At 35.9% G+C, this 17,351-nt stretch overlaps 1 protein-coding gene across 19 annotated transcripts in view; it reads left to right on the plus strand.

Moving 5' to 3' along the window:
- The window catches only part of MPDZ (multiple PDZ domain crumbs cell polarity complex component), a 228,065-nt gene that overhangs the window by 118,545 nt on the left and 92,169 nt on the right, over positions 1-17,351 (plus strand). For all 19 annotated transcript variants that reach the window (XM_069090729.1, XM_069090713.1, XM_069090714.1 and 16 more), the window contains 2 exons: positions 11,295-11,579; positions 11,962-12,085. In XM_069090729.1, coding sequence (XP_068946830.1) covers positions 11,295-11,579; positions 11,962-12,085 — 409 coding nt within the window. The remainder of the gene's footprint in view (positions 1-11,294; positions 11,580-11,961; positions 12,086-17,351) is intronic.

The raw sequence follows: 17,351 nt of genomic DNA on the forward strand, positions 1-17,351 counted from the left end.
GGTTACACGGCCAGGTGTTTCTGGGTAGGGGCTAAGTGTCTGAGCCTGGGATTCGATCTCCAGGTCTTCTCAACACTGGAGCCGGTGCTCTTACTCGCTGTGCTACCTGGCTACCCCAACTATTCTTCTTAATCTATGAGATTCTCAAGACCTTTGATGAAATTTGGATATGCTTATGGAATTCTCCTAATCCATCCAATAACACCTTCAAAATGGAAAAAGTGTCAATATGTTTTGACCTACTTTTGATAGTGGTTTTTAATGATTATTAATTTATTTTCTCTGCATTCAAAAATCATACTTTAAATAACGTATTCTAGAGTTTTGCCTTGATTCAAAGGCATACCCACTGACTTATAGTTGAAGACTTCAGTCACTTAAAAAAATCAGAAAACAAACTCTTTTCCAGTCCCTTGTTCTCTCTCTGTCTCTCTGTCTCTCTCTCGGTCTCTCTCTCTTCTCTCTCTCTCTCCTCTCTCTCTGTCTCTCTCTCTCTCTGTCTCTGTCTCTCTCTCTGTCTCTGTCTCTCCTCTCTCTCTCTGTCTCTGTCTCTCTGTCTCTCTCTCTCCTCTCTCTCTCTCTCCTCTCCCTCTCTCTCTCTTCCTCTCTTTCTCTCTCTCCTGCTTCATGATTTTTTTTTTAGATATTGCTGACAATGCTTAGTCAGGCTTAAGACAGGGAGGCCAAATAGGTGGCTGTTACAATAATCCAGGTACCCAGGTAAGAGGTAATAGAGGACTAATCTAGAGTAGTAGATACGTGATTAGAGAAAAAGAGGCTGGAATCGATCCCAGGTCTCCTGTCGCTGGAGCCGGCGCTCTTACTCACTGTGCCACCTGGCCGCCCCTAAGCAGTTGGTGCTAAGTAACTTGCTCAAGGTTACACGGCCAGTTATTTTTTGTGTGGGTGCTGAGTATCTGAGGCTGGAACCGATCCCAGGTCTCCTGACTCTGGGGCCAGCACTCTTACTCACTGCGCCACCTGGCCGCCCCAGCTAGACAGTTCTTGAAGGAATACTATAGCCCAGGAGAGTAACTATGGATAAATAGATCTGAAAGTCATCAACATAGAAATGGTAATTGAGCCCAGGGGAGCTGATGAGGACACCCAATGAAAGAACATGCAGTAAAAGAGAAAAGGAAGAAGGCAGAACCAGTTTGTGGGTATGATAATAGAGTATGGAAAATCAAAGGATACCAGGAAAGGAAGAAATGTTTAGATCTTGCTTTTTTTTTTTTTGGAGGGAGAAGGTGGGGTAATTGGGGTTGTGACTTGCTCAAGGTCACACGGCTAGTAAGTGTTAAGCATCTGAGTTCAGATTTGAACTCAGGTCCTCCTGACTCCAGAGCTGATGCTCTATTCACTGTGCACCTAGCTGCTCCATGAAATGTTTAGATCTTGAGGAAGACAATCAAGAGAGGACATTGCCCCAAAGCTCAGTAGTAGAGGGCAGTGAATAATGTCAAATACTGCAGAGAAATAAAAGATAAGAATTGAAAAAAAAGTAATTTTCTTATTGGTAGTTTTGGAGACAGCAATTTCAATTCAATTATTAGGGTAGAAATCAGTTTTCAGATACTTTAGTAGAGAGCGAGAGAGGAGGATTTAGGGGAACTGACTACAAAAGGCCTTTTCAAGGAGGAAGATCTAAAAAGAACTATTTCAGGAATAGTGGAATTTGGTAAGCATCTTTTAAGGATAAAGGAGACTTGAGCATATCTGGAGACAGCAGAGCAGAACTTGTAAAAAAGGGAGAGAATGAAAATTGGTGGGGATAGTAGCTGGGGTAACCTGCAGGAAGGAGGAGAGGATTAAGCATTATGCAAAGGAGTTGCCCTTGTTGAAGATAAAGACCATCTCTTTGACTGTTAGAACAGAGGAAATAGTGGAGGTTAGACATCAGATCTAGCAGATTTTTATTTCTATTGATTGATTTATTTTACTACTGTAGGATGATGTTGTAGTCCTGATTACTTGAACTTATTGAGGGTAGTAAACTACTCTATTTTCAGCACCTAATTTATCCTAGATTTTAATTAAATTTTAAACTTTTTTATATCTATATTTCATAGTTCAGAAAGCATAGGCAATGCCACCTTGTAGGTGGTACAGCAAGAAGTTTATTGTTCCTGGATCATAGAGTAAGTAGGGGGTAAAGTGTTAAGAGAACTGGAAAGGTAGGAAAGAGCTAGATTATGAAGACAAAAAAAAATTTTAAGCCAAATAAGATTTTTTATTTGATTCTGGGTGAAATAGAAAGTCATGGGAATTTTTGAGTAGGGAATGACATGGTCAGACCTATACTTTAGTCATATCTCTTTGGCAGCTGAGTGGAATATAGATGGGAGTGGGGAGATACTTCAGGCAGGAAGAAATAAAAGAATGCTGTTAAAATAGTTCAGGCCTGTACCAGGGTGGCAGCTGGATAAGTACAGATAAGGGAATATATAGGAGAGATGTTGTGAAGGTATAAAGGATAAGATATAGATAGGTTAGGTGTATGTATGAGAGAGTAGTCAAGGATAACATTAAAGTTATGAGCCTTGGTGCCTGGGAGAGTGGTATGTCCCCCATAATAGAGAAGTTTGGAAAAGAGAAAGATTTGGGGGGAAAGGTGATGAGTTCAGTTTGGGAAATGTTGAATTTGAGACATCAAGTTCAAATTGTCCAAATTTATAATTGGTTACTTTTCCCATACTAAATGAACTTTAAAGTATTTCTTATTATTGACACTTTTATTTTTTACCACATATGAGTGATAAATTTAAAGGGAAGATATAGTGTAATGTTTGAAAATCCAGTTTACTGTTAATTAGTAGCAGAGGAAGGACTTTTAAGTCAATTATTTTTATTCTAATTCCATTGATTTTCCTGCTATGCCTTCCTATCTTTATCCGCTTTTTGCCTTCCCAGATTTATTTATATTATAGTCATAATAATAGAAATTAATTTTTATATATCAGTTATATCACTACTAACTTGCAAAGGTAAAAAAAAAAAGTGTCATCCTTTAATTCAGATAGTCTAGTCTGTGGAAGAGTAATAAATGTATAGTATAGTTCTATGGCTCATTAAAATTGGGGGATAATATAATAGAGGAAGAGGAGAAAATGAAAATAGAAATTTGGAGCAGCTGTGTTTACTCATAATAATAAAAATATTCAATGAAAAGTGTCGATGAATTCTGTAGTATATTAGATATTAACAATAATAGTTAAAATTTATATGATGCTTTAGGGTTTGCAAAGTACTTTACATACATTTCCACATTTGATCTTCACAACCACACTATGGGAAAAAGTGGTGGTATAAACCCCATTTTACTGAGAGATTAAGTGACTTGCCCAGAGTCACACAGCTTGTAAGTGTCTGAGACAAAAATTGAACTGAGGTCCACTTTACTCCAAGTCTAGCACTGTATCCTCTATGTAATCCAAACTGTAAATCCAATCCAAAAAAAAGCAGAATGATGTCTATCTTGTTTCAAGACTTTTTTTTAAAGCAATTGGGATTTTTAATTTTAAAGCAATTTTTAAACTAACTTGCTCAAGGTTACACGGCCAGTTATTTTGTGTGGGTGCCAAGTGTCTGAGGCCGGAACCGATCCCGGGTCTCCCGACACCGGGGCTGGCTCTTTTATTCACTGCGCCACCTGGCGTCCCCTGTTTCAAGACTTTTAAAAGAAAGTTTGATAGTTACACAAGTTTCTACTTCTACAGGTTTCAATGACTCAGCTATAAGCCTGCTTTTTATTGGTAAATTTTTTTTAAAATGCTGTATAATAACCCAAATGAATTCACAATTAATTAAAACACAAAAGTACAGTCCTTGAATATATCTTTGTATTCTGGAGGAGGCTAGGTGGCGCAGTGAATAAAGAGCAATGGCCCTGGAGTCAGGAGGACCTGAGTTCAACCTCAGACACTTAACACAAAAACTAGCTGTGTGACCATGGGAAAGTCACTTAATCCCAATTGCCCTCCAAAAAGCAAAAAAAAAAATATTATACACACACACACACACACACACACACACACATATATCTTTGTAAAACCATGAAAGGGAATACTTTCAACACTACATTTCATTAATTTACTGCTTGTAAAAATAAGAGATTGGGGGTGGCTAGGTGGCTCAGTGAATAGAACTCTGGCCCTGGAGTCAGGAGGATCTAAGTTCAGATCCGACCTCAGACAGTAAACACAAAAACTAGCCATGTGACCTTGGGCAAGTCACTTAACCCCAACTGCCCTGCAAAAAAAAAAAAGAGAGAATAAGAGATTGGCATGTATTTTCATATAAATGTGCAAATACCAAGATTTCCATTTTTAAAATTTGAATTTTGTTGCCATTCATAATTGCCATTTACATAGTGGTAGCCATTGTTTATGTTGTTCTTTGACTACTTTCTTCACTTTGCATCAATTCATATTGTTTCCCATATCTTCTTTAAATTTATCTTGTTCATTGTCCTTTACAACAGCAAATTTCCTCCCTTCTTTTACTTTCACATAATGAAACTTGTTCAGACTTTTTTTTTCCAATCACTGATCTCAAGGTTTGTGTCTATCTTTGATCTATTACAAGTAGTACAGTTTTGAAGGCAGCCATGATGCCTTTTCTTGCAGAGATTACCAAAATCCACCTTAGTTAAAATGATTAAATTTTTACATGTTGCTATAATCATTTTGCTGGTATATTTAATCTGTTGTATAATTAATGATTATTATGTAACTCATTTTTTCCCTTTCTCATTTAGTAGTAAGGGTCATGTTTTTTATAGAAGGAATTTAGAGTACGTACTTTTTTTTCTCTTTTTGAAAATAGTTTATATAGCAGAGATAATTCTCTGTTAAAAGTATGATAAAATTCATTTTTAAATGTCTTTCTTAAAAATTTTTCAGTGGGAGTTAATTTCTGTTTTTTTTTCAACTAATTTTTCTTGGATTGTGTTAATTATTTTGATTTTGTTTCATTACTTTTGACATTTCATATTTTTATAGTCTGAGAAATAGGTATAGTTTGTATAAGCAATACTCTTTCAATAGTCTTCATAATTCTCTTGAATCCAGTTTTTCAGCTTTCGGTTTGAATCTGTAATTTTCTCTTTTTTTAGGTTTGTGTAAGATTTATTAAGCTCTGATAGGGGAATGTTAAAGGCATCCACACACTAATAATAAGCAACCTTTGGCATGTCACTTTACCACTCTGGGTTTCAGTTTATTCATCTGTAAAATGATAAGGTTGAACTAGATGAACTGAGAGGTCACTTGCAGCTTTAAAACTGATCCTGTGATCCTGTGAATTAATGCTTTGCTATCCAGATCTTTTAGCATTTCCATCTTCCATTCCTTTGAGTCCTTGGTTGCTGTATGATTTGATGTGTCCAAATTCAATGTTTATATTATTTCACTGGCAAAGGTACAAATAACACTTACATTTATACTCCAGTCTTTATTTCTCCCTTGAACTACATGCTCATATTGCCTGCTCCCTGCTGTATAGTTATACCTGGATGTCTCTTGAGTATTTCCATCCCTTAACATCTGTACAAAATGGAACTTATTATTCTCTCCTCCAGATCCATGTCTCTTCCAAAACAGGACATCACCATGCTCCACTCATGTAGCTTTGCATCATTGGAATGATCCTTGAATTTTCCCTCTCTTACACTTTCATTTACAATCTTGTTTATTCTGTTTCCACAAGGTATCATGAATCCATTCCTTTTTCCATTGAGGCAGCTAGGTGGTGCAGTGGTTCAAGCTCTGTGCCTATTCAGGAAGGCCTGAGTTGAAATTTGGCCTTAGATACTTACTAGCTGTGTGATTTTGAGCAAGTCACTTAACCTCTGCTTGGGTTAATTTCTTAAACTGTAAAATGGGAATAATAATAGAATCTACCTCCCTGGGTTCTTATGAAAGATCAAATGAGATATTTGGAAAGTGCTTAGCATGGTGTCTGGCACATAATAGGTGCTATATAAATGTAAATTATTATTATTATAATTACTACTCCTACTCCTACAACTCATATCACCACTACCCTATTTTAAGTCCAGAAGCAGCTAGGTAGTACTGTGGTTTGAGCCTGGAGTCAGGAAGATCTGAGTTCAAATCTGATCTCAGGTACTTAATAGATGTGTGACCTTAGGCAAGTCATTTAACTTCCATCTTAATTTTTATCTGACTTCTTAAAAATGGATAATAATAGTACCTATTTTCCAGAATTATTGTGAGGATCAAATGAGATATTTGTAAAGTACTTAGCACAAAGCCTCAGGTGTTTAATAAATGTTCATTTCCTTCCTTCTTTGTCACCTCTTTCCAGGTATCTTACCGTGGTCTAATTGGTCTTCATGATTCCAGTCTTATTCTTCTCCATTCTCCACACGGCTATCAAATTAATATTTCTGAAATAGAACTCTAATCATGTTGTTGCCCTGCTCAGAAATCTTCCTTGGTGCTTTGTTGCATTAAAGATTAAATAAGATTAAATATAAGTTCCTCAGGCTGATGTTTAAACTCCTTCACAATAAAATGCCCATTTAGCTCTCCATTCAGATTTCATATTTTCTCTAGTCATGTGTGTTATATTCTAACCAATTTTCTAATCATTTTTCTCCAAATTTAGCATTACTTTCCTCATGTCTAGAATACCTTCTCACTTCAACTCTACCTGTTAGAATGCCTAGCTTTCTTCAAGGCTTAGCTCAAATGATACCCCATATATGAAGCATTTCCTGGTCTTACAACTTATTCATGCTTATTCTGTTAAAATTATGTCATATTTACTCTGTACATATTTTATCCTTCCAGTAGAATGAAAAGTCTTGGAAGGTAGGGAGTGTTTGTTTTTGATCACTCCTTCCCCCCATTACCTAGCACAGGGCCTTGCATATATAGTACATATTGAAATGAATTTATTATCCCTGTTTTATAGTATTATATGATTTGTCTTGCTGCTTCTTGAATTGGGAATTGGGTCCTTCAGGCTGCTAATAAGATTTTAGTTTTGACATTGAAACTTTGATTTTTTTTTTGGCAGCTACATTTCTGAGTGAGTTAAACTTAGAATTTCTTTCCATTAAGATCCACTAGAATCTATCAATTTATCCTCTACTGTCTGTTTCCAAAAATTCCCAGAAAATTTGTTGCATGATTTCCTGGAATATGGTTTTGGATTTTTTTTTAAAGAGCAATAATTCTCAGATTGTCTCTCTGAATTCTGTATTTTACTTCTGTTATTTTATTTTGAGGAGAACTAAAGTCTTTTTGCAATTACACTGTTAAAATAATTTTTGTCCTATTATTCTTCCATCCCTGAATATTAGTGTTTCATCTGTATATTTCTAGGCCTTAGGTTTCCACTATTTTGAAGCTATCACTCTTATTCTTCTTTGATTAATCTTATTTTCATAATGATACATGGCAGATCTTCTCATATGTTTCTTCTTGAGTTCTAAACACTCCAAAGATTTAGGGCATGAATCAGCAAGCGCCCTAGCATACCCAGGATGGCTGCTAACGCAGGTTCTTTGATATGTTTTTCTAAAAAAAAGCAACTCAAAAGGGGATAACAATATTACTTTATTCAAATATATATATATATATGTGTGTGTGTGTGTGTGTGTGTATATGTATACATATAAAATTCACTTAGTGCAGGGGGGAAAGTCAGCACTCTGAACTTCAGAATACAAAAAGAAATTATAAGCAAATAAAAAATAAAGACAGGGAAAATAATACAGTTCAACAGACCAACAGACAGGGCTTCTAGCTGTCTGATCATTGCATTCATACATAGTTAGTTACCAGAGAGATTGGCACTAACATCTGGGTTTTCAAAGCCAGTGGACTCAATGGCTGCTCAGAGTCTTATCTGGACAAACCACACAACTCTTCCCATAAGTGAGTCCCAAAGCAAAACCTTACCTCAGAGTTTATATACCCTTCTTTAGGGTCAGAGAACATGACAGCCTTCATCACCCACTGCCTAATGTCAAAGTAACAAAAGGTGTGGGCCTTCCTAAAAAAAAAAAAACCTCCCCTAAGCAAGTTTCTCTTCTTGGGCTCCAAGTGAGACCATGAAGGGGCAGGGAAGATCTTCAAATTCCCTTACCACTACAGGGCAGTGACTCCGTTGTTGCTTCTGTGGATCCAGTTGTTGTAGCAACCCTTTTTCTTCTGGGTATTTCTTCTTCTTGACTGTACTGTCTTTATTTATTCTTTTGGTTCTTTTTTAGTATTACTGTTAGTGTTCCCAAAGAAAATTACTTTCCTTATAAGAATTCCACTTAATTTCTCCTCTTTTATTGTTACTGAAAAAAATCCTTTTTGACCAATTTGTTGTTGTTTTGAGGTGATTGGGGGAGGGGGGAGGATTGGACCTAGTCTCCACTACTCAAGGGGCCATCTTGCCAGAATCCTCTTCCTCACCCCAAATGATTAGATTATGTTCATGGGTAGTTATAACTTAAGCATGTCACTTGTGAAACATAGGGAATTGGGAGGGGGCATTTATTAAACATTTTATTCAGCTTTATCCATTTGGGGAACTATAAGAATATCTCACTTGAAGATACACATAAACACAGATTTTTGAAATAAATTAATTTAGAGATGAATTTGTGTTAGAAGAGTGTAGGGTTATTTTTGAAGCTCTTATAAAAATTTGCTTTTCTTTTAGCTCACAAGACTCAAAAATAAAACTGATTTGGCATTTGAGCAGCATGAACATTTCTGAAGTAGGCGTATGTTGTCTGCTGTGTTGACTAGCTTTTTCTTTTCTCTGTATCTATATTAACTCTTTCCTGAACATGTCTCGGGGGCATGTAATTTGCAGTAAATTTAGCCTAAAGTAGGGTTTTATCTAATGTTTTTCTAACTCCAAATTTTCATGTCTTTCTCTTTTGAGGGTATGTTTTAAAATGATTTTTACATGATTTGAAAGTCATTCAGTGGTATTAGATATGTTACATCAGTTAATTTTAATAAGTATATTTGGTTTTTCTTCGTGAATGCAAAATGAAACAATTTAAAGTAGTGAAACAGTAAATTATTTTATAAGAATTTCATCCTGGATTACAGTACCTTCTATTCTTTCCCTCCATTATTTATATAATATATCATAATGGCTTTGTGAGTTAGAGAACAATAACAATAGATAGCTAGCATTTAAATATTGACTCTAATTTACATATGCAAAAGTACCTCACAAAACCTTGTGAGGGCACTTGTATAAATATTAGTATCTCCTTTTTACAGAGGATGAAATTGTAGCCCAAATTTAATTTAGGTAGCCGATGTCAAAACTAAGGACCAAATGACATTTGCATAGAGCTTTAAAATTTTGAAAATGCTTTATATACATTATCTCATTTGATCTTATCATCAAGACAGCCCAGCAAAGTGGGTCCTATAGGTGCTATATTCTTATCTACATTTTACAGATGAGGGTTCACAGTGATTTGTCTGTGGTTACATGATTTGAGGCAGAATTCAAACCCAGTTCTTCCAAAACTTGCCTTTATCAACTACACCACCCTGCCTCTGTCACAAGTCAGTAAATTTGTCAACAAGCATTTATAAAGTGTCTACGCCATAGGGTTACAAAGAAAGGCAAAAATAGAATTCAAAGTTAAAGTGGGGATAATATACAAACAACTATATACGAACAAGAGGTATGCAGGTTAAACTGGAGTTATTCTCAGGGAGAAGGCACTGTGATTGAGGCTTGGGAAAGTATTTTTGCAGAAAGTAGGGCTTTAGTTGAGACTTGAAAAAAAAATGGTAGGAAGTGGAGGTGAGAGGGGGGACCATTCCAGAGATGGAGGACATTCAGTAAAAATACACAGAATTGGGAGGTGACATATGTGCAAAGAACAGAAAGGATATTAGTGACTGAATCTCAGAGTAGATGGAATTGTTAAAATGTATGTAGGATTTGGAGTTTGAGAGCTGCTCACATCCCTCCAGATGATCCTTATCTTATACTTGATTATTTCTTGTAGTTGGGTCATTTTTAATTGAAATAGGAGGATCTAAGTCAAGACCTGATGCAGAGTTTCAAACTATCCAGAGTCATTGCTGTCCTTTCTTAGGAATTCTTAACCTGAATTGTGTCATGGACCCCTTTGGCATGGCATGGTATAGCATAAAACCTACAAACCCTTTCCTAGAATAATGTTTTTAAATGCATAAATGAAAAACATAGGATTATAAAGGAAACTAATTGTATTGAAGTCAAGATGTAATGTTTTTCCCATCCAAGATCATTGACTTCCATGTTAAGAACTTCTGCCCTATGTGAGTTTTTTCCTCTGTTTTTAGTTTTATGATTAAAAGTGTAGAGAAAAGAAGAAATGACCTGAAAATAGTATACACATACATATATGGATATATGTATGTACATACATAAATACATATTATATACATAAGTTATCATTTATATTTCATATACACACACGTGGAAGAATGGAAGACTTTAGAGATCGTCTAGTTTGAGGTCTAGTAATATGAGGTTATAGATGTGCCTGGGCTTGCAAAGCTAGTTCAAGGTTGGTTCAGAAATGGAATCCAGATTCCCTGACTCACTGGCCAATGCTTTTTCCCCATTAGACCTGAAAAAAAGTTTTTGCCAAAATAATTCTTTCTTTCTCTGCCTTAAGGAAGTCACAGTCAGTTAAAATGCACTGTATTTAATTCAGTTCAACTCAACTAACGTATTAAACACATAATATGTATGCTGTAATGGACTAGCTTCCAAAATTACTAAGACAAAAAATGAAACAGTTGTTGTCTCCAAGGAGCTAATGCTACTATCATAATGATTATAATCTATATCTAAAGACATTAATAAAGTGAGGTTTAGGAATACAAATTAGCAAATTTTCTAAAAAAAATTCATGGAAGGCTCTCTATGGAATAAATTTATCATTGGGTAAAACTATAGATACCCTGAGGCTCTATAAAGTAAGAATTGACTCAGAAGAGTCCAGTATTCAGGTAGTCTTGCAAGCAGCATACGATAGAAGATCCACTCACTAGAACATATGTTTTGTTCCATATGGTTTGCAAAAAATATAGTATTCAAAAGAAGTTAAGAAAAGAAGAACATTCAGTAAGCAGAAGGCTTCAAGGAGAAGGGCTGCATGTTAGCTAATACTTTTTGAATACTTAATGATTGTATTGTATTATTACTTTAAAATTGTAGTTTTTAAAACCATCCTCTATTACAGAGTTGATTAATCAATTGATTTATGGTCATGTTTTTTGTTTGTTTGTTTGAATTAGGATACTGGTGAAAATTCTTCTGATTTGCTACTTGATTTTCAAATGTCCAATGAGGATCTATATAGTAAGGATCTGATTCAAAGACAAGATGAAAACATGTCTTCAGTGGACTTGAGAATGGAAGTTTCTTCTAGCTTTACCAGCACAGATCTCCTACCTGCACCAACTATTGAGAACCTTACCGAATGTGAACATGCAGAGATTTGGACTGAATCTCAACTAGGAAATGAAGTATTATCCAGCGCAAAACTTGCTTCATTTATGCTTCCTGAACCTACTGGACAAGTAAGGCCTTTGTTTGCCGCAGATTTTATATTGTATTTGGGGGAGGAGTACTCAGCACTTCTTTTTTGTATACCTAGGGTTAGGTGATAAATTTAGAGCTAAGTGATATTGTAGTACATTGCTTTCATTTTACAAATGCAAAAATTAAGAACTAGAAAAAGTAAATGATTTGCAACAAAGAACAAGAGTAGAATTTGACCCAGGTTCTAAAGAACCAGAATAAGGATCACTTCATTGATTCACTGAGTTTTAGAAAATAGCCCCATTTTAGTTATTGTCTTGGTGAATTAAACCTGAATTAACTGGAGAACATTCCTGATATTGAAATCATATTTCCAAATTCTCTTCTTGTTTTCACACATCTTGTTTTTCTTCTGGACAGAAACCAGAATCCATAATGGCAAAGGATTCTCTAGATTCCTCTGATGAACGTGCTATATTCCACAATTTATCCAAAGAGTCATTTGAGAAGACTATTGTTATAGCAAAAGGCAATTCTAGCCTAGGTGAGTGCTAGCCATTCTCTGTGAATATGTGTGTATGTGTTTTATACGTGCGTGGTGAATCTTAAGCAAAGATTTTCTTTGGTTGCAGTTTATGGATTTATGCCCATACTATTAGGCTAACAAAAAGGTCTACAATTTCTTTCTAAACCTAAGAAAATAGATTATTAGTATAAATTCTGGTCAAATTGGTTAATTGATGCTCATATTTCCCCCCAGATGATTAACTACTTTGTTGAAAGATTTTATTTCATATTGGTAATTGTACATATTTCTCTTAATTATTTAAACGTGTTCATTTTTATGAAAGTAAAAATTGTATCAGTAATAGAATTTATAGAAAATGAAGTTAGTAATTTACAATTCCAGATTACTTGTGAAACTAAATTATTAGTTTATTTAAATGTTGCCAGTTGTATGTAAATTGCATGGTAGAGTGAGTCTTTCTGAAAATTTAACTTACTCTATTCATTGAAATAGTATCTAAAATGGCAGCCACAGCCAAAATCAAATATCGATTAGCTGGTCACTTTGCATGCTTCACATCCATTATTATCCATAAGGCATTGTAACTTGCTACAATATACAAATACAACCATCCTTCAAATTGGAGCAAAGATTCATACAAAGAATACTTTCATTTGGCAACAGAACATAATGGTCAAAATAAGGATTATGATCCAGTTTTTCTCCTTGTTCTTCATTGCTTTCATAGACCTGCTTCTTACCAAGAAGAGAGGTTTAGCTATCACTGCTTCAACAGTAACAGTAAAATCAGAGAGTAGTTTTGGTGTTAAAGGATAGCAAGACACCAAGAGAAAGGTGAAGAATAAGGAGCCCAGAGTTAGAAGTATAAATGGCTCCCAGATCATGGGCTTGCTTCCCATGAGCTAATGCTGAAAAGTGACTCTCAGGTCTTTTGAATTCCTTTGTTTTTAGGCAACCTAAGATCTTTTTATTCTTTTCCACTTCTTGACCCTTTGAAGGTATTCATGCAAGGCAAATTCCAATATGCATATATGGAGGAAGGAATTACCTAGTGAATTTGAGTTTCCATAAGGAGGTTGACATGGTCCAAGACTGGCTGGGTTGGGTCTTGAGGTACTGGTTAAGCTACCAAGTCTCAAACAGTCTTTTCATCAGAGCTTCCTGGCTCATTTTGAGAGCATAGTTCTTAAAAACAGGATCCCTGACTGAAACTCTGAAGCAAGCTATATATTACATACTAAAATATCACTCTACAAATGTGACCTACCATTATGGTGTGATGTAAGTATGTACATTGAGAATTACTTCAAGTCTCAAAATATATCTTGTTTTACACTCTACTCTAGTGATGCCAACTATGTAAGAATGGTAGTTTCAAATCTTCCTATTGTTATTCAGTAATGGAATAAATATACAATTGTGTTAAAATATTTTTTGCCACTGATATATTTAGAATTCATGTGTGTAGTATTCTTATGATCAATTTCCTTATTATGTAGACTGTTTTTTGGGTTTAAGCCCTGATCACACCCCCAAAACCTACTCTTTTATTTATTTTTTTTAGGTTAGCCTCCCCAAAGTAGTGCCTTTCTGTTCTGTGTGTCAGAGTTTAAGATGTGCTTTGAAGCTAAATAGATCACATTATAATGGCTTAGCCAGAACAAACCTGAGACTGCATGCCTTGCTCTTAGATTTTAACATCTGTTTCTGATATTTATATTAATCGAAAGAATTTATTGAGTGTGTATCATGTTCAGAGTACTGTATTAAGTACCATGGGAGCCTACAAAAGAAGATATGACCTTTTTGCTCTCTTTCTCTCTCTCTCTCTCTCTCTCTCTCTCTCTCTCTCTCTCTCACACACACACACACACACACACACACACACACACACACACACCCCCTCAAAATGAAATGACAAACATTTGAATGGATCACCATACAGCAAAGTACCCATTAATATAGTGTGCAATGAGAATATGAATAAGGATGCAGAAGTAAATGGTTGGGGAAGGGAGGCCAATTGTATAAATTCATGGAAAAGTGATTTTGAGCTATGTTTTGAAGAAGGCCTAGATAAAAAAATCACAGAAACTCTATATTGTCAGGAACCATGGCTATCTAAACAAGAATCCTTTCTGAGACCTACCCAACAAATGGATGTCCAACTTTTGCTTGAAGTAAGAAGTACTTTCCTACTCAGGAAGAACTTTCTCTACTAAGGTGGCCAATTCCATTTTGACAGCTTATAATTGTTAAGATAGTTGTTTTCCCCATATCATGCTAAATTTGCCTCTGATACTTCTATCCATTGCTCCTAATTTTGTCCTTGGTAACCAAGCAGAACCAATATAATCCCACATATACGTGCTATCCTGTCAGATATTTGAAGGCTGTTTTCATTTTTCTTCTTTAGATGGTACTTACCTCCCATTTCCTTAATCATTTTGTATAAGGCAGAAATTTGATGCCCTTTGCCATCCTGGTTCTACTTCTCTGGATGCTCTCCAGCTTATGAATGTCATTCTTAAAATTTGGCAACCAACATTAATCAAAGCATTGTAGGACAGGACTATCACTTCACTGATCTTGGACGCTATGCTGCTTCTAATGTAAGCTAAGTCCCTGAGATCTTTCTTGACCACCATGTCATAGCACTGACTCATTGATTTGCTAATATTCCCATATAATTTTCAGATGAACTGCTGCCTACGTATTTCTCATGCTTGTCTTCTATGAGTGAGGTTGATTTTTTTAACCCAAGTAAGATTACCTTTATCTCTATTAAATTTGATCTTAATCAGTTCTACACAACGTTCTAATATCTCAAGGTCTTTTGGGCCTCTAACCTTGTAATCCAATATGTCAGTTCTCCTCAGCTTCTTGTCCTCTTGAGTTTTGATATGCATGCCATCTATGCCTTTATTCAAGTCCTTGATAAAAAGGTTAAACAGTGCCAATCCCTCCTTCCAAGATAACATCAAACCACTACTAACGTCTCTTTAGATCTTGATATTCAACCAGGTCCAAGTCCATTTAATTGTACTATTTAGCCTACATATCTTCATCTATTAAAATAAGATTAGAGATTTTGTCAAATACTTTGCTAAAATTCAGTTACACTATATCTATTGTATTTCCCAGCTCAACCAGGCTAGTAATTCTGCCCGAAGAAGAAATGAATTATTCATCTGATATGACCTATTTATATATATGCATATATGTGTATATATTTCATTAAATATTTTCCAATTACATTTACAAAATTAACATGCATTTTTTAAAATTTTGAGTTCTGAATTTTCTCCCTCTCCCCATTCCCCCCACTCCTTAAGAATGCAAACAATATGAATTTGCAAAATTACATACGAAGTCCTACAAAACAAATCATATTTCTGTATTAGCCATGTTGCAAACAAATACACACAAAAAGACCAAAAAAAAAATAGAGTTAAAAAATGCTTCAATCCACATTTAGTGTTCATCAGTTCTCTTTCTGGAGATAGTATTTTTCATCATGGATCCTTTGGAATTGTCTTGATTGTTGTCTCTTTTCATATTAGCTAAGTCTTTCACAGTTGCTCATCGTTACAATATTGCTAATACTGTGTACAGTGTTCCCTTGATTCTGCTCACTTCACTTTCCATCAATTCATATAAATCTTCTCAGGTTTTTCTGAAATCATCCTGCTCATCATTTCTTGTAGTTTCTGCTCATCATTTCTGTACTAATGTAGTAATCCATCATAACCATATAACACAACCTTTTGATAAACCTATTCCTAATCAATAGGTATTATATAGCTATATGGCACCTGGGTGGCACAGTGCCTACTAGGCCTGGAGTCAGGAAGATTTATCTTCCAGAGTTCAAATTTGGCCACAGATACTTATTAGCTGTGTGACCCTGTGCAAGTCACTTAACCTAGTATGTATCAGTTTCCTCATCTGTAAAATGAGCTGGGGAAGGAGATGGCAAACCACTCCAGTATCTTTGCTAAGAAAGCACCAAATAAGATCACAAAGAGTCAGGCATGACCAAAACAACTGACCAACTGCAAAATTCCTAAAAGTAAAGAAGAGCTATTCTGGCTCTTTGTGATCACTGCTTCCTTTTCTAGATGTTCATTAACCATCTCTTTACAAATAAAGTCTAGTATTTTTCCAGAAGTAGAAGTTATGATTACTGGCTTATAGTATGAAATTCTATTTAATTTTCCCTTTTAAAAAAAAATTGGAATGGGGGCGGCTAGGTGGCTCAGTGACTAGAGCACCATCCCTGTAGTCAGGAGAACCTAAGTTCAAATCCAGCCTCAGACACTTTAACACTTACTAGCCGTGTGACCTTGGGCAAGTCACTTAACCCTAATTGCCCTGCCTTACCCCCTCCAAAAAAACAATAACAACAACAAAATTGGAACATGTGCTTTTCCCCAGTTTACAGTTCTTGTGTTACCCTCCATTATTATTTTTTTTATTAAGCAATCAGGGTTAAGTAACTTGCTCAAGGTTACACGGCCAGTTATTTCTGGGTGTGGTGCTGAGTGTCTGAGCCCGGAATTCGATCTCCAGGTTGTCCCAACACTGGAGCCAGTGCTCTTACTCGCTGAGCCACCTGGCCGCCCCTAAGCAATTGGGGTTAAGTAACTTGCTCAAGGTTACACGGCCAGGTGTTTCTGGGTGGGTGCTAAGTGTCTGAGCCCAGGATTCGATCTCCAGGTCGTTCTGACACTGGAGCCGGTGCTCTTACTCGCTGTGCTACCTGGACACCCCTACCCTCCATTATTTTCAAAAATCACTGACAGTAGTTAAGAAAACACATCCTCCAAGTGGAGAGAAAGGGAAAGGGTAAGAAAAATCATCTATGCATGGGCAGCTAGGTGGCAAAATGAATAGAGCACCTGCCCTGGAGTCAGGAGGACCTGAGTTCAAATTGAACCTCAGACACTTAACACATACTAGCTGTGTGACCTTGGGCAAGTCACTTAACCCCAATTACCCTGCCTTTCTGCCTCAAAAAGAAAAAAAATCATCTATGCAAAGTCATGGAGATGGGAATGAATATAACATGTTTAGGGAAAAGCAGATAGATTACACCTCAATTAAATTGAATGAATATTTACTGAGTGTCTACTGTGTGTTCTGTTAAAGCCTATTTTAGGCTTTCATGACCCTGGGTTCTTGAGGGCTGTGCCTATAGGGTAAAAGTCCTGGCCTACATTCTACCATGTTGGAAGAGCTTACAGAAGGTCTTAAAGTTTAGACTGATTATACCTTAAAA

The sequence above is a fragment of the Petaurus breviceps genome, unplaced genomic scaffold (genome assembly GCF_028583685.1).
Source record: "Petaurus breviceps papuanus isolate PSGF00001 unplaced genomic scaffold, PetGlider_PUasm1.0 187, whole genome shotgun sequence".
Taxonomy (NCBI): Eukaryota; Metazoa; Chordata; class Mammalia; order Diprotodontia; family Petauridae; genus Petaurus; species Petaurus breviceps.